This window comes from Netta rufina (genome assembly GCF_964035555.1).
Source record: "Netta rufina genome assembly, chromosome: 5".
Lineage (NCBI taxonomy): Eukaryota > Metazoa > Chordata > Aves > Anseriformes > Anatidae > Netta > Netta rufina.
In genome coordinates this window covers 45,454,815-45,480,870 of record NC_140128.1, presented here as the reverse complement: position 1 = coordinate 45,480,870, position 26,056 = coordinate 45,454,815, and the positions used below count along the sequence as shown (strand labels likewise).

General features: G+C 71.5%; 6 protein-coding genes across 6 annotated transcripts; 3 read left to right on the top strand and 3 right to left on the bottom strand.

Annotated features, from left to right (window-relative positions):
- Positions 1–1,533: 1,533 nt before the first annotated feature.
- On the top strand, positions 1,534–9,462 carry CLCF1 (cardiotrophin like cytokine factor 1; the record flags this gene model as incomplete). The annotated part of the gene is made up of 3 exons (XM_084287338.1): positions 1,534–1,638; positions 7,766–7,932; positions 8,971–9,462. Exons 1-3 carry the CDS (start codon positions 1,611–1,613, stop codon positions 9,460–9,462), a joined length of 687 nt encoding a protein of 228 aa, XP_084143464.1. The 5' UTR covers positions 1,534–1,610.
- Positions 9,463–10,587: 1,125 nt separating this feature from the next.
- On the bottom strand, positions 10,588–12,036 carry LOC311210155 (glycine N-acyltransferase-like protein 3; the record flags this gene model as incomplete). Its single annotated transcript, XM_084287945.1, has 4 exons — positions 10,588–11,068; positions 11,349–11,662; positions 11,748–11,855; positions 11,959–12,036. The coding sequence occupies 4 exons, from the start codon at positions 12,034–12,036 to the stop codon at positions 10,588–10,590; spliced, it is 981 nt and encodes a 326-aa protein (XP_084144071.1).
- Positions 12,037–12,357: 321 nt separating this feature from the next.
- Positions 12,358–14,138, top strand: LOC311209604 (glycine N-acyltransferase-like protein 3; the record flags this gene model as incomplete). The annotated part of the gene is made up of 5 exons (XM_084287042.1): positions 12,358–12,435; positions 12,911–13,018; positions 13,090–13,210; positions 13,506–13,626; positions 13,718–14,138. The coding sequence occupies 5 exons, from the start codon at positions 12,358–12,360 to the stop codon at positions 14,136–14,138; spliced, it is 849 nt and encodes a 282-aa protein (XP_084143168.1).
- Positions 14,139–14,167: 29 nt separating this feature from the next.
- POLD4 (DNA polymerase delta 4, accessory subunit) lies at positions 14,168–15,696 on the top strand (the record flags this gene model as incomplete). Its single annotated transcript, XM_084287944.1, has 4 exons — positions 14,168–14,337; positions 14,506–14,783; positions 14,877–14,988; positions 15,067–15,696. Coding segments are annotated over 4 exons (585 nt in total), but the record flags the coding sequence as incomplete, so codon positions are not given.
- A 511-nt stretch (positions 15,697–16,207) lies between these two features.
- On the bottom strand, positions 16,208–21,430 carry SSH3 (slingshot protein phosphatase 3). Its single transcript, XM_084288377.1, has 14 exons — positions 21,320–21,430; positions 20,559–20,596; positions 20,286–20,439; positions 19,678–19,796; positions 19,537–19,608; positions 19,357–19,422; positions 18,593–18,781; positions 18,391–18,484; positions 18,183–18,311; positions 18,057–18,103; positions 17,827–17,973; positions 17,238–17,438; positions 16,809–17,079; positions 16,208–16,633 (listed from the first exon to the last, which is right to left on the bottom strand). Exons 1-14 carry the CDS (start codon positions 21,356–21,358, stop codon positions 16,436–16,438), a joined length of 1,764 nt encoding a protein of 587 aa, XP_084144503.1. The 5' UTR covers positions 21,359–21,430; the 3' UTR covers positions 16,208–16,435.
- A 142-nt stretch (positions 21,431–21,572) lies between these two features.
- Positions 21,573–25,969, bottom strand: ANKRD13D (ankyrin repeat domain 13D). Its single transcript, XM_084287185.1, has 15 exons — positions 25,828–25,969; positions 25,244–25,379; positions 25,028–25,152; positions 24,705–24,750; positions 24,489–24,632; positions 24,084–24,273; positions 23,931–23,997; positions 23,772–23,853; positions 23,379–23,440; positions 23,163–23,293; positions 22,924–23,081; positions 22,706–22,837; positions 22,398–22,561; positions 22,204–22,283; positions 21,573–21,948 (listed from the first exon to the last, which is right to left on the bottom strand). Exons 1-15 carry the CDS (start codon positions 25,915–25,917, stop codon positions 21,693–21,695), a joined length of 1,863 nt encoding a protein of 620 aa, XP_084143311.1. The 5' UTR covers positions 25,918–25,969; the 3' UTR covers positions 21,573–21,692.
- Between the last annotated feature and the right edge of the window lie 87 nt (positions 25,970–26,056).

Here is a 26,056-nt window from a genome sequence, read left to right as displayed (position 1 = left end):
TGAAGCCAGTACCCGAGGGATTGGGGCCGGTACCGGAGGACTGGGGCCGGTACCCGGGGTGCTGGAGCCGGTCCCCGGGGGATTGGGGCCGGTACCCGGAGGATTGGGGCAGGTATCCGGGGAATTGGGGACGGTCCCATGGGAACTGGGGACGGTACCCGGAGGACTGGAGCCGGTACCCGGGGCTCGGGACCGGGGCCCACCGGGCACGGGCGGCAGGACGGCAGCGATGCGCACCGGGAGCTCCGCCGGCAGCCGGTGTGGGGGTGAAGAGGGGGGACACCGGTGCCCCGACGGCGCCGGGCCGGGCGATGCCGCGGCCGCGCTGCCGCCGCCGCCGGGGGCTCGGTCACCTGCCGCGGCCCCGGGGCAGCGCCGAGAGGTCCCGTCGGAAGAGAACGGAGCGAGGCGAGGGGCGGCCGGGGCGGCGGGGCCGGGGCGGCGGGGCCATTCGCCGTCCCTCCGGCCGTCCGGCCGTGCCGCCCCCCGCCCCGCACCGGCCGCCCTTCCCCGGCGCTCTGTCTGTCTGTGTGTCTGCCTGCCTGCCTGTCTGTCTGTCTGCCTGCGCCGCCTCTCTCCGCCTCTCGCTCCCCCTTGCCCCGCGGCGGGGCGGCAGCCTGGCACCCCACGCCCCCCGCGCCCCCTCGCCCCTCGCCCCTCTCCCGTCGCTGCCCTCCCCGCGGGGAGCGGGGCCGCCAAATGGGAGCTCCCAGCCCGGCCCCGGCGCAGCAGCGCGGCCGCCCCGCAGCCCCCCTGCGGCCAGGACCCCCCGGGCCGCCGCCCCCATGGATTTCCGAGCAGGTAGGAAAAGGAGCCCCCCGCCCGCCGCCCCGTCCCGCTCCCCGGCCACTAACAAAGGGCGAGCGGCAGCCAGGGCCCCCCCCGGGAAGCGGGGAAGAAGGGGAGGGGGGCGTGAGGAAGGGGTCATTCCCCCCAACCCCCCTTTTTTCCCTTCTCCGGTGTCCCTCCCCCCCCCCCCCCCGGTTCTGGTCCCCGTCCGCTGCCCCGCGCGCGGCGCCCGGTCCGGCCACAGCCTCCCCAGCGCGGCCGCGGAGCCCGGGGGGAGCCCGGGGGAGAGGGAGGGGAATGAATGGAGCCCGCTCTTGTGTACAATTGCATCAAATACATTCTTGAAAGCAACCTGGTTCTGCTTAACACTTGAATTTCGGAAAAAAAAAAAAAAAAAAGGGAAAAAAAAAAAAAGGGAGGCAGCAGCTTGGAGAGAGGGTGTATGCGAGCTCGCGTTTTTTTTATTCTTGCATTCCTGGACACCAATCAAAAGAGCAAATCAAGGGAGGTGGAAGGGGGAAAGGCAGTGAGCGAGGGAGCCGGAGCGTGGTGCAAACCGTGCACACACTCACACACCAAAAAAACACAGCCCAGACAGCTTCTTCCACCTAACACCCAAGCAAACACAAACCAAAACAAATAGGGAGAGGAAAAAAAAAAAAAACAAAAAAAAAACACCCGAGCGAGCGCGAGCGAGTGCGAGCCAGGGCAGAGGAGAGCAGGCAGGCTTCGCCGTCAGCGCGGGGCTCGGGGCTCGGCGCAGCACCAGCCCCACGCCCGGGCTCCTCGCGCCCCCTCCAGCCCCGCGCCCTGACTCTACTATGCTAAATGTGGCCGGGGAGCCCCCAGGTAAGAGCGAGGGGCCGGGGGCAGGGGCGGGGGGCTGCTGCGCCTGGCGCGGCTCGCTGTGCCGAGCCGCTGCTGATTTTAATTTGATTTGATTAAAACGTCTGTCTGGCTTTGGGATTGATTTAAGACTTTCCCCCTCTGCCTCCTTTTTTTTTTTTTTCTTTTTTTTTTTTTTTTTTCCCTTTCTCTAGTTCCCTCTTTTCCATGCATGTTTGTGATTACCAGGGAGGGAAACGCCGCTTAGCACGGAGAATTAAAACCCAGGACTGACAGAGGGGAGGAAAATGAAAGTCCCTGGGACTCGGGGGGCAGGAAGAGCCGTTTCTCCTGCCCGGGGCTCACTCGCGGGGCAGGCGGCGTGAGCGCAGGCATGTGCTGCAGCCTCCGAGCCCCACCGGGACGTGGCTGACGCTTTCGGGGGGCGCTGGGGAAATGCCCCCCTCCGCAGAGGGAACCCGGCACGCCGCCACTGCCCCGGGGCTCCGGCCACAGCTGCCGGATGGCTTTGTTACCCCGGCCCTGGCGGCTGGAGCCGCCCCGGGGGCCCTGGGAAGACGGGGGGCTGCCGGCCCCATGGCGCGGAGGGGCTGCGTTGGGGCTGCCTGGCGCAGAAAGGAAGGGGAAAAACGCTGGAAAACAACCCTTAAAAGGTCAAACTGTGGGCGCTGTCGGCCGGGCTCCCGCCTCGCTGGGCGCGGGGCTGGGGACACGAGGCCGGGGCCAGGTTTTGTTCAAGCTCCCGCGGAGCCGGCGTGCCTCGGGGGAACCAGAAAAGTGGGGCCGGCAGCCGGGGGCTCCGGCTCCTGGCCCCGTCGCGCCTCTGAAGCCCGTCCCCAGCTCGGTGGAGGTGGCGGGGAGCCGGTGGCACCAGGAGGCTGCCGGCCGCGGCCTGCGGTCAGCCCGCGGCACAGCTCGTGGCGGGTGAGGGAGGGAGGGGGATGCTGAGGGCCGGCCGCCGCTCCGCTCCCCGTCTGAGGCCGTCCCCAGCCCGGCGATGTCCCGGGGACGGGGCTCGGGGATGCCGGGCTCCCACCAGGAACCGGTGTCCCCGCGCCTCGTTAGCAGGCTGCGCGAGGGCACGGTCCCCGCGCACATCTGGGCTGCATTAGCCCCAGCCCGCGAGCAGCCTCTGAAGGGAAATGCAGAGGGCTCTGCTTACAGGGCTGCGCCGGGGGAAGATTTATGCCCTGCTAAGTGGCACATTTCGCCATAAATCACCCCCTTCCCTGCGCCCACCTGCCCTGCTGCCGGGAGCTGCCTCCTCCTGGGCTGGGGGGGGCTCATCCTGGCTCTGTGGCCCCTCGCGTGCCCGCCAGGTGCCCACGCAAAGATCCCAGCAGGCACACACAGGGACGTGCTTGCGCCCACCCGCCCTCACCGGCGTAGACAGGGCGTCTGGGTGGCCAGCTCTCCCACTTGTGCCAGCGAGCCACCGGGCTGGCAGTGCCGTGGGTCTGGCTGGCCCGTGGATGATGAGCCCTTGCCTGGTGCTACTGGGGCAGCGGGGCGCGCAGCGCTGCCCCAGCACATGAGGTTTCCCAGGGCACAGCCATCCCCACCGCGCCTGCCAAGCGTGGCGGCTGCTCCCCTGCACACCCGCCGGCAGCGTGGCACGGGGCGGCTGGAGGGAGACGCCAGCAACGGCGGCAGGTCAGGGGCTGACGGCACACACGGCACCCACGGCACAGGGCTCGGTGCTGCCATGCGGGCTGGCACCGGGAGCCCCAGCTGGCCCCACACCCCCAGTCCCCCCCCTGTGCTGGGAGCTGCCGCTCCCCTCCCGGGCTCGGCCCCCAGCTTGCCGTTTCCGCTCCAGGCCGGAGAGGGGCCAGGCTGCCTTTGGCGCTGGGCTGTCCCTGGCTCCGCCGCCGCTCCCATAAAAGCTCCCTCGGCTCTTTGTGCTGTGGCTGCAGGCACGGCCGCCTTGGCCCTCGGCGCCACAGGGGACGCGGGTTGGGGTGCCTGGCGTGGGAGGGATTTTTTGGCACTGTCAGCCCTCGTGCCAGGAGTGCTGGATGGGTCAGCGGGCACCCGTGGTGGGTGCAGTGAGGATGGGCACGGGGGAGGCTGTGCCGTTGGGTCCCGCTGGCGTGCGTGGTGGTGCACGGCAGTGCGTGCCGGGCAGGAGCTGCGGGTGCCCTCGGGCAGCACCACGCGGGGCCGGCCCTTGGTGCAGGGTCTGGTTGGGATTAGGGGCCTGCGCCCCTGCCTCCGGTTGAGGGGGGGGGGGGCTTCCATCGTGCCGCTGGCTGGAGCCGGATGGGAAATCCAGGCCCAGCTAATTACGGCCTCGCTGGAGTCTCCCGTGCACGGATGCATTTATAAACACACGGAGGAGACAGGATGTAAACACTCAGTGCGGGCTGCAAGCTCATGCATGGCCGGAGGGGCGCGGGGCCGGGCTCCCCCCTCGTGCTCCCCCGACGCCCCTGGGGATGTGGCTTTGCTCTCAGGGACCTGCACAGGGCGCAGCAGGGCAGGCACGCTGCAACTCCTCCTCCCGGCCAGGCCTGTGGCAGGTCTGGGGGATCCCCACTGCTCCCCGCTGCCTCTCACTGCAGGATCTGGGGGCAATCACAGCACTTTGGGTGCAGGAGAGATCAGCCACAGGGTGCCTGCGTCCCTCCTGTCAGCGCTCGGGGACCGCAGGACCCGGCGTCCAGGTGCGGGGAGCAGCGTCCTCACGCCGGGCCCACGGGGCTGCTGTCAGTGTTACAGCCCCGGGGACGCGAGGTGTCCGTCCCGGCCCATCCTGCCCGCAGCATCTCCCGGCCGGCTCCCTGCCAGCGGCTGGCGGCGGCTGCCACGTTGTGCAAGAGCCCGTCCGTGAGGGCGCGCGGGGAGAGCCGGGGTCGGGGCAGCCGGGGCCGCTGCTATTGTCTGCTCCGTCATCGCTCGCGGGCTCCACGCTGCTCCCCGCTCCTCAATGGCGCGCTCACGCTGGCTGCCGCGGGACGTCCCGGCTCTGTTCCCGCCCCGCGGCCGGGCGAGCGCCGCGGAGGGGCCGCGCTCCCAGCGGTGCCGGGCTCCGCCGTCCCTTGGCCGCCAGCCCATCAGATACGGCAGCTCCCGCCGCCGCCTCGCCGCGCTCGGGGCTCTGGGCTGCGCGCTGGTGCGAGGGGCCGGCAGGGCGGGGGTCCCCCCTTCCCCAAAGCCTCCGGAGCCGCTTTGCTCAACACTTTCGGGAAAAGCGGCGCTGGCAGCTTGCGGTCACGCCTGACCCCGGCAGCTCGCTGCCCACGGCGTGCCCAGGGAACAGCTCAGCGCCGCACAATGGCAGCGCCGGCTCGCGGGGGGGGCTGCTCGGCGGGGGGGGGGGGGGCAGCATGGGCAGGCCCCCCCCCGCCCCAGCCTCATGGCAGGGCTGCGGTTCTGCCGCTGCCTCCCTGCTCCGTGCTGTCCCACGCCTCCAAAGCCACGCGGGTGGTGGCCCCGCCGTGACGCACGGGGGCACGGCCGGGCGAGCTGTCCCGGGGCACTGCTGGCGGCCCCCTCGGTGCCCGCAGATCCCCACCCGTGCGCTGGGGCAGTGATGGGGGGAGGTGTGCTGCTGGCTGGTGCTCGGGGGGGGTCAGCTCCCGTGGCCCTAGCTCTCCACCTGCCCATGGGGCCGGCCCCGCAGCCGCTCCGTGCTTTGCTTACGTGGGCCGGGAGCATCCTGGCCCCACTCCAGGGCCGGTTTTGAAACCCTCGGGCTCTTCCTCTCGACGTCACTGGGATCCAGCTGTGCCGGCCCCGCTCGCCGCCTGCCCCCCCCTCCCTGCCGGGCCCGGGACTGCGTGGCTGCTGCCTGTGCCGGTGCTGAGCCCTTTTCCACCCAGTGCCGAGCCGTCGCGGCCGAGGCGGGTGAGGGAGAGCGGCTGCACCGCGCTGGGCTTCCCGCTGCAGTCACCCCGAGCAGCCCAGGGCTGTGCCCAGAGCCACACGGCCAGGTCGGTGCCACCGCTGTGATGCCACCACGGCCAAGCATCCCAGCCACCACCCAGCCCCGGACATCCACATCCACCAGGCGCTTCCCTGTGCCCCCCTTCATCCTCATCCTCATCTCCACGCTCCTGCAGCCCCGCACCCCAGCTGCCTGCCTGGGAGCTGCCGGCTGCTCCGTCCTCGTCCCCGTTCCCCCCCCGCGCCCCCATCCTGGCCCCCCCAGCTCTGTTTGCCTTGGCCGCAGCAGGGCTGGGGCCGGGTGTAAATCCCTCTCTGGAAACCCGAGCCGGTGGCGGGTGAGGGTCCCGCCGGCCCCGCTGCGCAGTGCGGGGCTGCGAGCGCCTGTGCCGGGCTCGGCCACGGTGGGGCCGGGCCAAAGCAAACACCCGGGGGCGGGTGAGTCACCGCCATGCGGCCCCCCCCCCGCTGCCCTCGGCCCACGCTCGCACGCACACTTGCACGCACGCAGCGGGACCGCGGTGCGCCCCCCACGCTCACCGTGCCGGGACCCATGGGCTCGGCCGTGCGCGAGCAGCTCCGTCTGCTCCCAGCGGCATGGATGCGGTGTGGGGGCACGCGGCGCCCATGAGGTCACCGGCACGTGCAAGGGTGTGCGCGGGGGCTGACATCAGTGGCACACGCCGTCACGGTGCGTCTCACGTGTGCCGTGCACAGTGGGTCTTGTGCTTGCGCGGTGCACCACGCTTGCACAGTGCACGGCACTCCTCCGTGGCGCACGGCACGTCTTTGTGCTGTATCCCACGTCTGCGCCGTGCCTGCCACACGCCTGCAAAGCGTGCTACGAGTTCGTGGTGCACATTGCACGGCTGCACAGTGCCTCACGCGCACGGTGCCTCGTGCGTGCAGGAGCTTTGCGCAACGGCACCTGTGCAGGGCGCACCGCACGCCCTCAGGGCACCGTGCATCACCAGGGGACGGCATCCCGCGGCCGGTGGGCGCAGCCGGGCCGGGTGCCACGCGCAGGGACTGGCGCAGCCGCAGCCAGGGCGTCCCCACGGGCCCGCGTGCGTCACTGGAGCTTGGCTGCTCCTGGCTTTCCAAACCTCCCGGCAGCGTTTGACGGGGAGTGGTGACGTGTGAGGGCACCGCAGGGCTCCCCGCCGCCCTCGCCTCCCTGGGGGGCCTCCAGGGGCTGCCCGTGCCGGGCAGGGCTGGGAGCTGGGAGCAGGGCCGTGCCGTGCGGGGCCGTGCCGCGGCGTGCCGGCAGTGGGATGTCCCCGCGGAGGAGGTGCCGGGAAGCGCGGCAGGGCGCGCAGCGAGGTGCCAGTTGGACGGAGCCTCCTGGAAGCGGCCGCGACCTCTCGGTGAGCGGGGCTGGCTTTCGTAACCCGCCCTGACGTCAGGGCGCTGGCGTGGCCCGGACGGCGGTTTCCGGCAGAGGCCTCAGCAAAGGTTGCCCCGCGCCCCAGCCGCCCTGCGGGGTCCTGCCCCTGACCCCTGCCCGGCCCCTGGCTCCCAGCAGGGCAGGGCCAGATGGGATGGGAATGGGGATGGGGACGGGGATGTGGATGTACTGCTGCAGTCCCGCAGGGTGCCCAGCGTGCTGTGATTAGGAAGGCAACCAAGCCCGCTCCGGCATTGGTGGTAGGTGACTCGGCGTTCCCAAATATAACCCGGGCGTCCCGGCGGGAGTGCAGCAAGCAGCGTTTGCTCGATTCCATATAAAGGATTGTTTCTGCAGTCCGCGGTCGGCAGCGCACAGAGGAGAGGCCGTGCTGGGTGGTGGTCCCAGTGGTGCTGGTGGGGACGCTGGGGTCCCCAAGGCCCCTGCTGCACCAGTCCAGGCTTCCCGTGTGGATGAGCTGAGCGGCTCCGCTCCATGCCCAGACCTTCCCTGCCTCAGTTTCCCCGGGTGCAGGATGAGGCTGGGGCTGGCGGTGAGCGTGCCAGTGGCACAAGGTCCCTGGGGTGGCAGGGTGTCCCTGTCACCGGGTGAGAGGAGGAGGTCTTGAGCGCCGTGGGCAAGCCCTGACCTCATTGGGGGGGTCTGCATCCCCCCACCCAGGGAGGTGGGGAGTGCAGCAAAGCTCTGGTGGAGCCGAGTGGTGCAGCCGCCAGGGTGCTGCCACATCCCCAACACCCCGGGGCCCATCACACCCCACCGGGGTGCCCGGGGGTGTCCAGTTTCCCCCTCCCCGTGCCGCAGGGACCCCCCTGAGGCAGCGCCGTGTCTCTGCAGGAGACTCTTGGGGGATCTTTGCCTTCCTGTGTGCTGCGCTCTGCAACCTGCCGGCAGTGCCCGCCCTGAACGGCACGGAGGAGCTGGGCGCCGGCCAGTCCATCCAGAAGACCTACGACCTGACCCGCTACCTGGAGCACCAGCTCCGCACCCTCGCTGGCACCTATGTGAGTAGGGGGCTCGCCCCCCCCCCCCCCCCCCGGCTTGTCCCTCCCCCATCTCCCTATTGGCACCGCAAGCCTGGGGACCTCCTGCTTTTTTCTGCGTCCCCACTAGCGTGGGGACCCCCCAAACCTCTCCACGGTGCAGCATCGGGATGGGGGTGGGAGTGCACCTGTATGCATGAGGCTGTGGGTCTCCACCCGTGCTGGAGGCCAAGGAAATGCCTCACTGGGAGAGGCACAGGGCGGCTCCCCTGGCCCCTGCCCTCATCCCAGGTCCAGGCATGGGGCGCGGGCATCTGCACACCCCTGGCTCCCTGCCACCGCCTCTCCCTGCCCGCCGGCGGCACCGGCCCACGCGGAGGTTCCCTGTCTCTGCCCTGACGTGCCCCCGGTGCTGCTGGCGTGGCACAGCTGGAGGTGCCCCGGTGCCATTGCTGTCCCCCCCCACTGCATGCAAGCTCTGGTTGAGCTCCCTCGGGTGCTCCTGTTGCTGGGATGTGGGGACACGGTGGGTATGGGAGGGGGAACGTGGAGACCTGGGATGTGGGCTCATGGGGAACCAGGGATGTGGAGCTCGGGGACACGATGCACAAGGGGACGTGGAGACTGGAACACGGTGGGCACATTCAGCAGGGAGCCACGAACCGGGGGTGTCAAGCACGTGGGGAACTGGAGACATGGTGGGCATGGTGCTTGAGGACGTGGTGGGGCAGGGAGAGCCGGGTAGGGGACAGGAACACGGTGGGCACATCCAGCTGGGGGGCATGGGGATCCAGGCAGTCAAGGGCATGGAGACCAGGGATGTGAAGGACAGGGAGAGGCGGTGGACAGGGGGACGTGGAGACCTGGGAGGTGCTGGGAATGTCCAGCTGGGGGCCATGCAGAGCGGTGACACAGTGGGCACGGAGCCCAGGGGCACGTGGGCAGGAGGACGCAGGGACACGAGACACGCTGGGCACGTGGAGCAATCAGCTGGGGACACGGGGGACAGTCCCACCCCGGTGTCCCCCCTCTCCTGACCCCCTCCCTCCCCCCTTGCAGCTGAACTACCTGGGCCCCCCCTTCAATGAGCCCGACTTCAACCCCCCGCGGCTGGCGCGCGCCGAGCAGGTGCCCAGCGCCACGGTGGACTTGGACCTGTGGCGGGGGCTGACGGACAACGCGCGGCTGGCGGCCAACTACCGCGCCTACAGCCGCCTGCTCTGCTACCTGCGCGGGCTGGACGGGCAGGCGGGCACCGCCGAGCTGCGCCACCGCCTCGGCCACTTCTGCTCCAGCCTGCAGGGGCTGGTGGTCAGCATCGCCGGCGTCATGTCCTCCCTGGGTTACCCGCTGCCCGCCGGCCCCGCCGGGCCCCCGCTGCCCCCCGGCGCCCCCGCCGCCCCCAATGACTTCCTCAAGAAGATGGACGACTTCTGGCTGCTGAAGGAGCTGCAGACCTGGCTGTGGCGCTCGGCCAAGGACTTCAACCGCCTCAAGAAGAAGGTGCCGCCCGCCGTGGTCACGCTGCGCCTCGAGGCCAGGGGCTTCTGAGACCCCCCCCCCTCCGCCGCTTTGCCAAGGTGGGGGACGGGGCCCCCCCGAGGCCACCCCACCAACGCCTTGCTGTGCCTTAACGGATGGGGCTTCAGAGCCCGACTGCCACCAAAGCCACCCCACGTCCCCACCAACACTACTGTGCCTTAACAGATGGGGATCCTGTCCCAAAGTGCCACCAAGCCCACCCCACATCCCCACTGCCAGCTCACTGTGCCTTGAGATACGGTGCTTCTGGCCACAAAGTGCCACCAAAGCCACCCCACACGTTCACTGTCACCTCACTGTGCCTTAACGGGCAGGACTTCTGACCCCAAAGTGCCACCAAATACACCCCACATCCCCCCCCCCCCCCCCCCACTGTGCCTTAACAGAGGGGCCTCTGTCCCTAAGTGCCACCAAAACAGCCCCACATACTCACCGCCACCCTGCTGCACCTTGACAGGTGGGGATCCTGACCCCAAAGCGTCACCAAAGCCACCCTGTGTCCCGTCTCCCCCCACCACCGCTGCGGTGATGGCTTCTCACCCCCGAGTGCCAGCAGAGCCACCCCACATATCCATCACTGCCTTGCCATGCCTTGAGAGACGGGGATCCCACAACTTAATGGGCTGCCATGGCCACCCCATGTGCTCACCTCGCTGCGTCCCAAGGGACGGGGCTGCCTCGTGCCCCTGTTCCCAATGCTACTCACTGCCGGCCCCGTGGGGCTGCCCCATACCCGTGGGGCTGGGGGCAGCGGTGCCTCTGCGGCCCCCCCAGTGCCCCGCTGGCCCCAAGGGACCCAGCACTAAGCCCCGCCCCCATGCGATTTAGGCCACGCCCCTCCGCCCCAAGCCCCGCCCACCAACCTGTGTAGCAAAGCCCCTCCTCCCTAAACAGGCCACGCCCCCTCTGCCCTCAAGCCCCGCCCACCCCGCGGTCGCATAACACCCTGGTGGGCGGGGCCAAAGCACAGGGGGCGGGGCCGGGCGTCTCGGTGCGTCTATGAGTGTTTATTTATTGGAGATGTTATTTATTAGGGTATTTATTGCAGAAGATCTATTCTTGTATTAACGAATAAAAAGCCTTTCTCCAGTGCTGCCGTACGCTGGGGGGAGGGCGGGCAGCCGGCACTCGCCATCAGTAGGGACCAGAGTGAACGGGGTGGCAGCCCCTCGGCCCGGGGGTGGCGCCCCCATTGCGCCCCCAAGCCGGGCGCTGTGTGGGGGTGCTGAGCAGCATGTAGAGGGTGCCGGGCTGCGGCAGGAAGCCGGTGGCGTGCAGGGCGCGCAGGGAGGGCGCGTTGCAGGGCAGCACGCCGCAGTACAGCGGGAAGCCGCGGGCGTGCAGCTCCCGGCCCAGCGCGGCCAGCACCAGCCCACTGAGCCCGCGGCCGCGCCAGGCGGGCACGGTGTAGCCGTGGCTCAGGCAGCCCAGGGGGTCCACCAGGCTCCAGGAGAGCGGGCGCCCGCGGGGGTCCAGCAGGCAGGCGCTGGGCAGCGCCCGCACCAGCCCCTCTAGGAAGCGGCAGCTGCGCCCCGTGCCCCCGAAGGTCCACGTGGCGTTGAGCAGCGGGACGTGGGACGGGGACAGTGGCGCCAGGCGCAGCCCCGCTGGGATCCTGCAACGGGGTGGGATGGAGCAGGGACCCCCTCACCCGGTGCCACCTAAGGACGGGGTTGGGGACCCCTGTGCCACCCAGGAATAGGGCTGGGGACCAGTGGGACACGTAGGGATGTGGGGAGCACTGTGTCACTTGGAGAGGATCGGGGGCCCCCCTGCCACCCAGGAATGGGATTGGAGACCCTGATGTCACCTCACACCCCTCCGCCAGCAGGGGCTGTGCCCAGGGACCCTTGTGCCCTCCCCGGGACCAGCCGAGCCCTCCCGTCCCCACTCACTGCACACGGGATCGGGGCGGCTCAGGGCTCAGCATCGCTCGGTACCGGAAAACCTTCACCTGCAGCCCCTTGGCCGCAGCCACCTCGCTCACGGCCTCGTGCACCCCGTCCTGCATCCCTGGGGACAGCCCCGTCAGCCGGGTGCCTGGCACGGGGGGCTCAGCGCACGGCTCCCCACCCTGCTCACCCTGCATCTGGAAGGCTCGGCTCCAGTCCACGGCCTCGGGGCTCCCCAGCACCGCCCGCCAGGCGCCCTCCTCGCGGTAGAAGGCGGTCAACTGGTTGGCGTAGAAGTCCCCAGGGTCCGCCAGCTTCTGGGGGCACGGCGGGGACACTGAGCACCCAGCATGGCCGCCCCGCCCCGGTCCCTTTTCCCCAATTTCCCTCCCCAAGGGGCACCTCTGGATGCAGGCGGGTGAGGACGACGGCGAAATCGGGCCATGAGTCCACCAGCACCTGGTGGGCTGCCGGGTTCCCCCGCGCCACCGTCATCACGGCCCCCAGCACCTGCAGCGGGGAGGGACGAGGGAGGTCCGGGGGGGTCCTCCGGTGCCGGTCACCGTCACGGCGATGGCACGGGGGTCCCCCGGTGCCCCCCCAGCCCCGTCACCGGCAGGGAGGCGGGCAGGCTCCTCCGCAGGGCGTCCTCCAGGCGCTGCAGCTGCCCGGGGCACGTCAGGATCCGCATGGCTCCGCACCGGGGCAGGCTGCGCCGCCGCCGTTCGGTCCCCGGGAGGACACGGGGGGCACGGGGGGGGGCACCACCACGTGTCCCGGGCACGCGGGGACGGGCCCTGCCCACCGCCCGCCCCGGGCACGGGGCACTCGCCCGGCCGTGACGGCCACCCCGAGACCTGCCGGTGTCACCGCCCGCCCGCAGCCCCGGGGTGAGTGCCGCGGGGACCGGGGAGCCCCGGGGGGGCGGCTGGGACCGGGGTACTCGGGGGTGTCCGGGGGTGCCCGGGGGTCCCCACCCGCCCCCCGCTACCGCCGGTCTCCGGGCAGGGCCATGCTGATCCTGCGGTGCCCGGCCCGGCTGCAGCGCCTGGAGGACGCCCTGCGGAGGAGCCTGCCCCGTGCTCTGCCGGTGAGCGCCCCGCCACCGCCGGTCCCGGTCCCGGTCCCGGTCCCGGTCCCGGTCCCGGTCCCGGTCCCGGTCCCGGTCCCGGTCCCGGTCCCGGTCCCGGTCCCGGTCCCGGTCCCGGTCCCGGTCCCGGTCCCGACCTCCGCGGGCATCCCGTGCCAGCCAATCACGGCGCAGACGGGCTCCGCCCCAGCCAATGGCAGCCCGGCCTGCTTCCAGCCGGCCAATCCCCTCCCGCGTTCGCACCGGCCCCGGCCGCGCCGCTGCCACCGCCCCTTCGCCCCCTGCCCGCCCCTCCGCTTGGCCCCGCCCCCACTCACCAACCTGGCAGCAGGCCCCGCCCCCTCCGCCTTCACCGCCCGCACCCCGCAGTGGGGCGGCCATCTTAGGTGAGGGCAAAGCACCCGGGCCAAGCGAGGCCGTGCTGCCCGAGGGGGGGGCCCCGACGGCCGCCCCGGCGCTGACGCCCGCCCCGCAGGTGTACGGCGCCGTGCTGAACATCAACCGCGGCAACCCGGGGGACTTCGAGGTCGCAGTAGATGCCTGGCCTGACTTCGGTGCCGTGCTGGCGCGGCGCAGCGGAGAGGTGGCTGCCGGGCGCTTTGGGGTGCGGGGCTGTGGCTGTGCCGGGGGGCTCAGCGCTGCCCTGCCCCACAGGCACCAGTGCACGACTCCTACTGGAACCTGCAGGCCGCCTTCTACCGGGATGTGGGCGCCTACCGGGCCCTGCTGGAGACCCCGGGCTGCCTGCGCTGGGATGCCGCTTTCCACATCTTTGGTGGCTCCAGGGCACCGAGGGGCTGGGGTGGTGGGGACACTGGGAGCATGGGTCGGGGGGTTTGGGGGGCTGCAAGTGGTGGGTGCTGAAGGGCACTGGGGTGCTGGAGGTACTGGGGACATGAGTTGGGGCACTGCGGGGGTACCAAGGGCAGGGACTGGGTGAGCAGGGTCCCTGGGGAGGGTGCTGGGGGGGGAGAGACGGGCAGTGGGGGTGTCCTTGGGGATGCTGGGGGGCACAGTCGGAATGCATAAGGACAGGGAGGAGTGGGGCACCTGCTGCTGCCACCCCCCAGGGCTGCAGGATGGGGTGGCCACGGTGTCCCAGGACATTGCAGCAGCCAAGGGCGTAGAGCTGGAGGTGACCGAGTACTACACATACCTGCACCCCGACCCCAGCACCCTGCCTGAGCCACAGTGAGCACCATCCCCATCCCGGCCGTGTCCCAGACCCTGTCCCATCTCCGTCCCACCACCACCGCCCACGCCCCGTCACTCTCCCCGCCAGGCTGGACCCCGACGTGCGGCTGGGCACGCTGAGCCGGGCCCACGTGGAGCTGCTGGACTCGACGTGGGCGTACGGAGGGAACGCGTGGAGCCGCCGCTACCTGGGGGAGCTGCTGGAGCGCTTCCCCAGCCTGTGCCTGCTGAGCCGGGCCGGCCAGCCGCTCTGCTGGGCGCTGACCGACGGCTTCGCGGCGGGGGCGCACGGCTTCACCCTGCCCTCCCAGCGCCGCCGCGGCCTCATGCGGGTGCTCACGGCCCTGGCCGCCCGCCGGGCGCTGGCCCGAGGCTTCCCCGCCTACGGGCACACGGCCACGGGCAACGGCGCCATGCAGCGGCTGCAGGAGGCGCTGGGGCACCGCCGCCTGCCCGGGCTGTGCCGCTTCGTCCTGCACAACCCCGCCCTGGCTCGGGCTGCGCCCTGACCCCCCCCCCCCCGCGGTCCGTCCGTCCCCCCGGGGACAAAAAACACCCACAGGAAAAAATAAAAGCAGAAATAAAGCCGCAACGCCCCAACAGCCCCGGGGCCGGCCCTCCGGGGACAGTGTCAGCGCCGGGGAGGGGCACAAACAGGAGCCCTTCCGGGGGGGGGCGACAGAGGCAGAGCGGCGGGGGACGAGCGGGGTGAGGGCACCGGGACACGGCGGGGGGGGCACGGGGGGCACCGGGGCTGTGCGACGGCGGCCGGGGGCAGCGGTGGAGGAGAGGGGGACGGAACAACCGGGGGGGGTCGGGGACAGCACGGGGGGGGCGGTGCCGTGCCGTGCCGTGCCGCAGCCGCCCCGTCCGCAGGCCATGGAGCGCACCGGGCTCATCACCGACTCCTTCCCACGGCGGCACCGGCGGCCGGGGCGCACCGACAGCAAGGCCGGCCCCGCGGCGCGGCGGGGGGAGCGCGGCAAGGGGCTGGGGCGGCGGGCGGGGCCCACGGTCGTCCCGCCCCCCCGCCCCCCCCCCCGTACCCACGCAGGAGGCAGCCCAGGAGCCCCCGTCACCCCCCCGGGTCCCCCCGGATCTCCTGGACATGCTGCGGAGCTTCGACCTGGCCTGGGAGTACGGCCCCTGCACGGGTGAGCGCCCCCCTCCCAAAATTCATAACGCCCCCCACCCAGTTCATAACGCCCCCCAGTTCATAACGCCCCCCCCCCGTGTTCCCCCCACAGGCATCACCCGCCTGCAGCGCTGGGAGCGGGCGCAGGCACTGGGGCTGAGCCCCCCGTTCCCAGTCCGTGACGCCCTTCTGGAGCACTGCGATGACCCCGCAGTCACCTACAGGTGTGTATGGGACCGGGGTGGGCTTGGGGGGGCAGCAGGGACTGGGGGCTGCTCGCTGACCTCCTTCTATCCCCCCAGCCTCTGGCATGAGTACGGGCTCTGAGCCAGCGGAGGGACATGGAGTAAAGAAAGGCCGGTGTGGATAAGGTGGCTGCAGCGTGGCGTGTGCTGGGGGAAGCGAGCCGAGAGGCTGTGTGGGCACAGAGCGTTGCTGCCAGCACCAGGGTCCTGCGGCATGACACCCGGTGGCATCGTGCCACAGGACCCCGGTGCTGGCCAGCCTCCCCTGCCCTGCGTGGGGATGACGGCAGTGGCGATGCGAGGCACCCGGTGGCAAGGATGAGAGGGCTCAAGGGGGAACTGGGGCAGGAGGTAGAGGGGTGCTGGCGGGGGGCTTGCAGGTGAGAAGAGGGACAGTGGGGGGAGAGGGACAGCTGAGGAGGAGAAGGGGTGCAGGCAGAGCTGTCCCTTCTGAGGTGACCATACCGCTCATCCCCCGTTGAGCTGAGGTGACCGGGGTAGAGGCAATGCCAGAAGCGTTTGGATGGGGCCACTTGGATGGCCCACGGGAGCCTGCATCGCGTCTGCCTCCCAGAGGCGTGGGGGGGTCAGTCCTGTGGGATTGATTTGATTGTTAGTAGCTTTGCTGTTTAATAGCATGCAGGATCGTGTAAGCACAAATTAATAAAAGAGTGAGTTTGTTAATTATTTAGGCTATTGGTTACTTAATTTATTAGCCTCCTGGCGGGCCGTTGGCATGCCACCGAAGTGTGTCGGCTACGTGCCAGTGGAGCGCTGCAGCCAGCCACCATGAGACCCGGGACCGGCCCTGCACCCTTCAGCCGTCCCGTCCCGCTGTGGGGTCTCCAGGCAGCTCCCTACGTGCGGGGCCCCCCCGGTGTAGGAGCCCAGCCCCCGGTTCCTACAGCCTGCAGGCTTCACACCCGCCCCCCCCCCCAGCCTCGCACAAGATGGCGCCGCAGCCGCCCTCTGCCCGGACCACATTTCCCATGAGGCCCGCGGGCGGAAAAGCCGGGCGGGGCGCGGCAGCCGCGCGCAAGGCCTGCCGGGAGTTGTAGTGCGCGGCGCCTCCTCCCCGAGCTGCCCCGACCCCACTGCCGTTACCCCGCGCCGCCCTCAGGGCAGCCCCACGCCTGTCCCCACCGAGCCCCCCATGCAGAGGAAGGGTCCCCACGCCAACACCGTCCATAATGTGCTTTATTGTCAGGCTGGTGCCGTGCTGGTGCAGGGGGCCGGCGTGGCAAAGTGTGGCCCGGGGTCTGTGTCACCCCCCAGGGGTGCAGCAGTGCCCCGGGTATGGGGTGAGGCAGTGCCGCCCCGTGCCCCAAAATGCAGGCTGGGGGGTGGGGGGCAGCGGGCCCCCGCCCTGCCCCATCCCCTGGTGCCATGGCAGGGGGCCTGCCCCTTGTCCTCCTCCCCGCTGGGGCTAGGGGGCAAGGGGGGAGGTGGGGGCAAGGGCAGGTTCGCAGCCGGAGGCGGGTGGGCTGGGGGCTTCTGTGCCGGCTGGGCCTCCATCCACACTGGCCTGGCGCACTACACGTCGGGGCCGGGAGCTGGGCCGTGCCCCCGGGGGTGACCCCCCTGGGTCCCCAGGGTCCCCCGGCACTTCTGTGGCCTCAAACACCTGCGGGAAGCAGGAGGGGCTTCCAGACAGAGCCGCTGTGCCCCACGGCCTCCAGCATCCCCAGCCCAGCACCGTGTACCTGTGCCCCCACCATGGTCAGCACCCCATGGGCCATGGTGCCACAACCTCACCCCGTCCCCTGCCCTCCCCCGGTGCCCCCTGCCCCGGCACTCACCTCCCCACCGAGGGGTTCCCCCAGCAGCTCGGGGGGCTGCGGGGACTCCATCAGGCTGATGCTCCGCATGACGGCACAGAGGGAGATGCGGGGGCGCTGGGGGGCTCCCGACAGCCCCGGCCCCGCCGGCTGCCTGCTCGCCTCCTCGGGAGGCTGCGGGGACGGGGCTCGGGGCTCGGGCAGGGCCCCCTCATCCCCTGGGGCAGCCTCCTCGGGCTCCGGCTGGGACACGCGCTCTGCCGCCCGGGGCTCCCACAGGACGCTGTGCCGGCTGCCAGGGGAGCACCCGCGGTCACCCGCTGCCCCCAGCCCCTGCCGGTGAGGGCGGGGCTAAAAAGGCCAAGGGGGGCGTGTCCCCATTTGGCCCCACCCACATCCATTGAGTGGGCGTGGTCTGTGTGACCCCGCCCAGCCACTCGCCCCGCCCACCTGGCGCTCAGGATGCCCTGGTAGAAGTCGAGCTGGCGCATGAAGCCGGGGTTGGGCAGGACGCCGGGGCGGCAGCGCCGCACGTGCCGCAGCGCCCGCTCCAGGGGCCACCCGAACTCCTTCATGGCGTAGGCCAGCACCGTGGCAGCCGAGCGGCTCAGCCCCATGCGGCAGTGCACCAGCGCCCGGCCCCCGCGGGCCCTGCGGCAGCCGCACTGCGACACAGCTCCCGGCGCCCCTGGGGACCCCGCCGTCCCCAGGGACCCCGGGCCCCTCGGCCGCCCAGCTCCCAGTGCCACCAGTAGCCCCAGTGCCTCCCTGCCCACGTGTCCAAAGGATTACCCGTGTCCCCAAGGACCTATTCCCAATGGACCCCTTGTCCCTAACACCCCCGATGTCCTCAGAGACCCAGAGTCCCCCACCTTCCAGCATCCCCCAGGGCCCCCAGCACCTCAGCCATCAAGATGCCCCCTCCCTGCACCCCTCTGCCTCCCCGGTCCTGCCCTAGGACCCCCACCGAGCCCCCCACGCTCCGTGCCCCGGTGACCCCTGCCCCGCCACATCCCCAGCACTCCCTGTCCCCACTGACTTGACGTCGGAGAGGAAGAGGAAGGTATCGTTCCAGTGGGGCAGGAGCTCGGCCGCCTCCTCGTCGTACACCCGCACGTTCATGTAGGTGAACAGCGCCGGGAAGAAGTTGTCAATCTCCCGCGCCACGTTCAGGATGTGGGTGATGCTGCAGAGTGTAGGCGCGGAGGATAGGGGCCGTGCTCCCCGCTGCCCCCGTGCCCGCCCCGCCGCGGATAGCCCCTCGCCCACCGGTTCTGCTGCAGCTCCTCCAGGTTGGCAGCGTTCCACTCGGAGCCCTGTGCCAGCAGGGACGGTTGGGGACAGCTGCTCCTGCAGCCCACCCATGCCCTGCCCACACCCTGCCCCACTGCCCACCAGGTAGAGGTGCGGGAAGATGCAGGAGGGCCGGTCCATCTGCGCCAGCACCAGCAGCATCTCGTTGTCGATGAAGTCCTTGTGCTGGGCCAGGCTGCGCCCCGTGCGCCGCTCCAGCTCCGTCCGCACCTGGCACCGTGGGGGTGAGGGATGCGGACGGGACCCCCCCACTCCGTTCCCCAGCCTACCCCCGGCCCCCGGCACCCACCTCCTTGGAGGTGACGCTCTCCAGGTCAGCGGAGGCCAGGACGTCGCGCAGCAGCGCCCGCACCGCCTGCTCCGTCAACTCCGGCACCGCCGGCCTGGCACCACCACGGCACCTCAGCCTGCGCACCCACCCCGCAGCCCCCCAAACTGGAAGCACCCCCCCCAACCCTATCCCAGGGGGGCAGCACGGGGCTGGGGCTTACCCCGAGGGCTGGGGGGAGCCGGGGCGCACGGACTCCAGGTCGGCCATGGCCAGCCACTCGTTGAGGCAGCTCTGCTCCGAGCTCAGTGCAGCCGCGTAGTCCCGGGCCCAGAGCAGCGCATGGCCCCCGGGGATGTGCCCCCCGCGGGCCGCCTGCTCGCAGGCTCGGTGCAGCTCCTGCAGCACGGCCCTGCCGCACAGGAGCCTGGCACGCGGCCCCCTCGCCCTGCCCGCACCGCGGCCTCTTCCCAGGACCTCATCTCCCAGCCCCACACATTACGGTGCCTGTGACATCGCCCCACGGCCCCGTGTTCTCTGCCCACATCCAAAGCCCACCCACACAGCCCCTGCTCACGCCTGTGTCCGTGGTGATGCCCACACCTCCCATGCCCATGTTCCCCGTGCCATAGTGGTGCCCACATCCCCTGTGCCATAGTGGTGCCCATATCCCCATGCCATAGTGGTGCCCACACCTGCCATGCCCACGTTCCCCATACCACAGTGGTGCCCACATCCCCCATGCCATGTCCCAAGTGCCATAGCTGCGCCCATGTTCCCCATGCCATAGAGGTGCTCACATCCCCTGTGCCACAGTGGTGCCCACACCTGCCATGCCCACGTTCCCCACGCCACAGTGGTGCCCACTTCCCTCGTGCCCACGGTGATACCCACATCCCCCATGCCCACGGTGATTCCCACATCCCCCATGCCCACGGTGATACCCACATCCCCCATGCCCACGGTGGTGCCCAGCCGCTGGCTCACCACATGGTCTGGACAGAGATGGGCTTGAAGATTCGGGTCTGCCCCCCCGACATCACGCTGAACCCCCTGGGCACCGCAGGGACACACACGGGTCAGGGTGGTCACCCCTGCCCCGCTCCTTCCTGCAGGCTCTGTCCACCCCACCAGCCCCCTCTCCCCACCCAGGAGGCTCCCCCTTACCCGTCACCATCGAGGAAGACCTGGGTGTCGCTCCAGAGGGGCAGCACCATGCCCAGGGTGCAACGGGTGGACCTGGGGTGGGTGCAGGTCAGGGGGGCAGGCTGCCTCTGACCCCCCCCTTGGTCTCCCAGCTCCACTCACCCCTCATGTGGGAAGTCCACACCCAGCAGCACCGTCTGCCCCTCGGCACCTGCCTCCTCCGGCCGCACCACCAGCAGGTACCTCACCCGCTGCGGCCGCACCGACTCCAGCCGCACTGCCTGGGATGGGGGAGGCTGAGGCGAGACCCTGCACCCCCGGGGCAGCACAGCTGCTCTGCCCCGTGCGCCCGTGGGGCTGGGGATGACCTGCAAGCACCCTGGGCCCCGACGCATCCCCAGTCCTGTTGCCATCACCATCGCTGTCTGCATCCCATCTCCTCCCCATCCACCCCATCCCAGTACCTAGCCTGTCCCTATTGCCATGCCCATCCTGACCCATCCTGTCCCTACCCTATCCACATCCCATCCTCGTTCCCATTCTCACTGCCATCCATATCCTGTCCCCATCCCTGCTTCACTCCCATCCTCATCCTCATCTCGTCCCTATTCCCATCCCATCAGCACCTGCATCCTCATCCCATCCTTGTCCCCATCTGCATCCCGGTCCCCATCGTGTCCCCAGCCCACCCTCATCTCCGCTATTTCCCTGTCAACGTCCCCATTCTGCTCTTGTCCCATCCCATCCCTGGGGAGGTGGCCGTGCCCTACCAGACGGATGGCATCCTGGGGACGCAGCAGCTGCATCATGAGCTGGAGGTGCTGCTCCTGCCGCCCCGGGGGCGCAGCTGGGGGGGGCTCAGCCACCAGCGGCTCCTCGGCAGGCAGCAGCAAGGCAGCTCCCTTGACCATGACGAAACTCTGCCTGGGGCAGCAGGGCTTTGAGCAGGACACAGGGTGCAGCAGCGGGGAGGGGACAACACTGTCCCATCCCCACCCCGGTGCCCCAGGCCCCCGTCCCATGATTTGGGGACCCCTTCTCACCGCCGCTGCAGCTGGCCGCGCCTGGGCACATTGTCCTCCTGCAAACGTGGGGGGGGCAGCGCCCCAAGGGGAGCGTGACCACGGGCACGGCGAGGCCCCCCAGCACGTCCCACTGGGACACTGGGGTGGGTGCCCTGGGACAGCGACACCCTGCCCCTCCCTCTCTCCCCCTCACCCCCCAGCATGGGCACAGCAGGGTCCTACAGGGACTGGGGAGGGGTCCCTGGGAGCTGAGACCCCTGGGGAGGTCCTGACCCCAGCCCCCCCTCCCACGCTGGGCGCTGCCCAGGGGAAGTGCTCGCAGGGGCTGTGCGCCCCGATAAGGCCCAGCGGTCGGTGCGGGGGGGCGGGTAGGGGCTGGGAGCTACTGGGACAACCTGTTCCCAACTGGGAGGCACTGGGACAGCCCCGGACTGCCCTGGGAGTCCCCGGGACAGCCCCTCCAGCCAGCGGGACCCAGGGGGGCAGCCCCCTTAGCGAACATACTGGGAGCACTGGGGACGAGCGGGGCTTTACTGGGAGCAGCTGAGGACATCGCCCCCCCCTCTGCTCAGCGGGCAGCCCCCGGCCCCGTGCTGGGAGCGGACGAGAGGAGCCCGAAACCGCGGCGGCCCCGGGAGCGGTGGGGGCTGCCCGCAGCTCCGCCACCCCCCCGCGGCGGCGGGGCCCGTCCCAGCCCGGCCCGTCCCGTCCCGTCCCGGCAGCACCCGGCGGCCCCCCCCATCCCGTCCCATCCCGGCCCGTCCCGGTCCCGCACTCACCGCGGCCCCCCCCGCCCGCCGCACGGTGACCAGCGCCATGCCCCCGCCGCGCCGCCCCGCACCAGGAAGCGGCGGGCACGGGAACGGCCCGGGAGCGGCAGCGGGCACGGCCCCGCCCCGGCCCCGCCCCCGCCAACCCCGGGGCAGCCCCTCCGGGGGCACGGGGCCAGGTCGGCCGTTTGGGGAGCCTCCCCCGCCCCCCGGGGCCGCCCCGCGGCCAGGCACAGTCGGACACAGCGCGGTGGGTACGTCTGTATGTATAGCCTATGTACAGCCCCGACGGACCCCGCACGGCACCGGGGGGCACGGGGGGGGCCGTGCCGGGCCCGGCGGGGTGCGGGGGCAGGGTCCCGGTGCCGGGCCCCCCCCCGCGCTACTTGTCGGTGAGGGAGAGGCGCAGGATGCGCTGCAGCTCCTCGTCCTCCTCCCGCCGGCGCCGCTCGCGCTCCTCCTGCTCCTGCTCCGACAGCGCCATGGCCAGCCGCAGCTGCTCCGCGAAGCTGCCGCCGTAACCGGGGGGCGCCGCCGGGACCGGGGGGGGGGCGCCGCCGCCTCCTGCCCCCGGTGGGGGCCCCGCCGGGGGGGCGGCGCCGGGCCCCGCCTGCAGCAGCAGGCTCTCCTGCAGCGCCCTGCGGGACAGCGCTGAGGCCACGCCCCCGGGGCAAGCCCCGCCCCCAGCCCCATCAAGCCCCGCCCCCAACACAACAAGCCCCGCCCCTCCAATCAACCCCCGCCCCCAGCCCCAACTAACCCCGCCCACCTCCCCACCCACCACCGCCCTGATGCCTCCGAGCCCCTCCCCTTCCCGCCAAGCCCCGCCCACATTCGGGCGTGGTGGGCGGGGCTCCCCCTCAGACCCCGCCCCCCCGTGGGCGGAGCCTCACCGCTCCAGCTGCAGCTCCTCGTCGTAGGGCGGCGGGCGGGCACCGGGCCGCGTGTTGGTCAGCGCCTCCCACACCGTCACCTGCGGGGGGCGGGGCTTCGTGCGAGGGGGCGGGGCCTCGCGCGAAGGAGGAGGAGCCTAACGGGGCGTGGCCATGCTGTGGGCGGGGCCTCTCCGCGGGGGGCGGGGCCTCACCTGGTCGGTCTCGGTGCCGGCGTCCAGCAGGCTCTGCTGGATGGCGAACTGCAGCAGGTCGTCGTCCTCGTCCCGCAGGGGCTCGCTGCGCCCCGCGCCCAGCACCGTGTAGCCCGGCGGCACTTCGAACACCCCCGGCTCCACCTCGCACGGGAAGGGCCAGCCTGCGGCACCGCCACCGCTGGGGGCACCGCCACTGCCCGTGGGGCACCCCGCAGCACCCCGCAGCGCCCCGCGCTCACGCCACCCCCATGGGGATCCCCCCACCCCGATGCCCCCACCCTCCCCGGGGCACCCCCATCGCTCACCTCCAGGGCCGGGGGGCTGCGCGCCAGGGGGCTGGGCGGGGGCGCAGACCCGCACGGAGCCCAGCGGCTGGTCGCAGCCGCAGAGGTTGCTGAAGGTGATGCGGGCGTTGAGGACGTGGAAGAGGGGGATCTCTGGGGGCACCAGGGGGGGTCAGTGGACCCGTGCCGGGCGGGCCCTGCCCCTCCCGCAGCCCCCGGCCTCGCAGCCCCAATCTCACCGATCTTGACGGGGAAGCCAGGGGGCAGCTTGAGGGTGATGAAGTCGCGCAGCTTGGCGAAGTGGGCGTTGGAGATGGCCATCAGGTCGATGATGGGCGTCACCTGCTCCGCCAGCGACAGCGGGTGCTGCTCGCATAGCCACAGCGTCGCCTTGAACCTGCCCGGGCAGCGGCGTGGGCACAGGGAGCCCCCCGCGCCCCGCCACCGTGTCCTGCCTCCCCCCGGCCCCAGTGCTCACCTCTGCACCTTGCTGGACACCTCGATGGGGCGCCCGATGTTGCGGGCCTCCAGGTCGAAGTGGGGGTCGAAGTACTCCTCGGGGGTGATGGCCGTGGGGTTGGTGGGGCTGGCCGCCTGCAGCACGGGTGCCTGGGGAGGGCGGTGGCAGGGGGCACGGCTCAGCCCTGCCCTGCCCCGCCCCGCATCGCCCCCAGGCCCCCTGCCCACCGCTCACCCCGTTGTGGGTGCCGTGCTGCTGCGCCAGGCCCAGGAAGGAGTGAAAGGGAGTCCTGGAGCCTGCAGGGAGACCCCGAGGTGCAGGGGGTAGTGCAGGCAGGCACAGTGCACCCAGCACCGTGCCCCACATCACCCCCACGTGCTGCCCCACATCGCCACCCACGATGCCCCATACCACTCCTGCACAATGCCCAACGTCACTCCCCATAGCGCCCAGCATCACCCCAAAGGCTGCCCCATGTCACCCCCCAGGCAGCCCCATGTCACCCCCCCAGGCTGCCCCACGTCACCCCACATGCAGTGCACCCAGGAAGGAGGAGGGCCCTGACCCGGGAGGGGGGTGAGCCGCCACTGCTGGCAGCCCCCCCCCCTTGGTCACTGGGGCTGTCACCTTTGCTGCGTGACTTGTCCTGGTCAGAGAGGTGCTCGGTCCTGGTCTTGGTGACCAGCTCCACGTTGCTGGCACTGTACACCTGCAGAGACAAGACACAGGGACAGGGTCAGCCCCGGGGACACCACGGCCCCCCTGTCCCCGCCCCACCAGGCGCACCTTGGCCTCGTAGCCACTGACCACCTCCATCTTCTCCGAGCGCCAGCCCCAGATCCCCGACTTGTTCCTGGGAAGGGGTGTGGAGGCATCAGGCCCGCGGCCACCGCGCCTGTGCCCTGCTGGCCTCCCCGCCACGAGCACCCCCCCACGCACCGCTCAAAGGCGATGTTCCTCGTGTCGAGGTGCGTGGAGACGATGGGCGACGTCAGCCGCCCGGCCACGTGCTCCTCCGAGGGCTGCATGGCCGCCAGCAGCAGGTCGGGCTCGTGCAGGGCCAGCGCCAGCGTCTCGGTGTAGACCACCTGCTTGTCGTGGTCCACCTCCATCACCACCGCCCCCTCCTCTGCACGTGGGGAAGGGGGGGTCAGCGCCTGCCCTTGGCCCCACCATGCCCACTGCAGGGATGGGAACCCCCGGCACCCAGGCTGCCCCTGTCCCTGGGGGCATCTGGGGTCTCCGTAGGGGATCCAATGTCCGTCTGGGTGACTACGTGCAATGCACGGGTGCCAGGGGGACCCCTGGGGGGTGGTTGCAGGGTCTGAGGGTGCTGGAGCCAACCTTCTCCCTTGAAGATGTAGCTGCGGCGGCCCCGCTGCCACGTCATGTGCTCGAAGCCCAGCAGCGTGGTGTCAACCCGGAGGCTCTCGCCCCGCTTCCAGACGCGGTAGACGTCGCTGGGGCACACCTTGGAGACCAGCGGCACTGCGGCACCGGCACCCGTCAGCAGCAGGGTGGGGGCGGCCCCCCCCGGCCCCAGCCCCCGGCCCTGCTCACCCCAGCTCGTGAACTCCCACTTCATCTCCACGTAGAAGTCGGAGGCCTGGAAGAGATGAGGGCGTCACAGGGCAGAGGGGTGACACGGCGGGGGGGCTGCAGCAGGAGGGTCCCAGGGGGAACAGAGCCCCAGTGGGGATCCTCGGCAGAGGCCGAATTGCGGGTAGGGGGTCTGGGGAACAACCAATTGGGGGGTCCTGGGGGAGATGGGCGTCCTGCGGGGGGCCCCAGGAGCTCGCCAGCAGCCTCTGTGACCCCCAGTCCCCAGCCTGGCGGGACCCCAGCGCCAGCGGTGCCCGGTGCCCACCCCGGCAGGGCCGTACCCGACGCAGCTTGCTGAGCAGCTCGGGGATGCCGGCGAGCCGCCGCGTCGCTCGCTGGTAGTCGCGGTACTGGAGCACCAGCTGCACCATCTCGGGGTCCCCCGTGCTCACCGCCTCCTGCAGCACTGGGGCACGGGGTGCCATCAGCCGGGCGCCGCCAGCGCCGGTGTCCCTGCGCCTCCCGCCCTGCGCCGGCGGCCCCCCGTGCCCACCTACCTGTCCAGCCGTTGGCGTTCTCCCGGCCCACGTTGGCGTTGTGCCGCAGCAGCACCCGCGCTGACTCCAGGTGCCCGAGGGACACGGCCAGTTCCAGCGGGGTCCGCCCGCGGGGGTCCATCAGCTCCACATCGTGCTGCGGGCGCGGGCAGGGTCACGAGGCGCCCCGTGCCCTCCCCGTCACCCCCCAGCCCCCCCAGCTCCCTGCGCCCCCAGCTCCCCCCTGTCCCCAGCAGCCCCCGAGCGCTCCCAGCCCCAGTCCCTCGGTCTCAAGGCCCTGTCCCCGCAGCGCTCCCCGTCCCGCGGTTCCCCAGCACCCTGTCCCGGTGCCCCCGGTGCCCCCGGTGCCCGCAGCCTCCCCGTCTCCCCCCTCTCGCAGTCCCCAGAGCCACCCCAGCGCCTCCGGTCCCCTCCCATCCCGGAGCCCCCTCCCGCAGCTCCCAGCACCCCCACCCCCTCCTGTCCCAGCGCTCCCCAGCTCCCCCCCGGTGCCCGGTGCCGGCGGTGCGGATCCCCCCGGTGCTCCCCCCCCTCCCCAAAAAAACCCCGGCCCCCCGTCGCGGCGGCGGCAGCGCGGCGCCCACCGATCCGGAGCGCAGGGCGCTGTCCAGCGCCTGGTGCCGGTTGTGCCAGACGAGGCGGTGCAGCGGGAAGGTGTCGGCGGCCCGGGCCATCCCCGCACCATGTCCCCGGGGGGGGGGCCGCAGCGGGCCGGGCAGGGCGCGGGGGGGGCCGTGCCGCGGCTCCGGGCCTGCCCGCAATGGCTGCGCGCGGGGGCGGCGGCGGCGGCGGCGCAGCGCGGCGGCGCGGGGC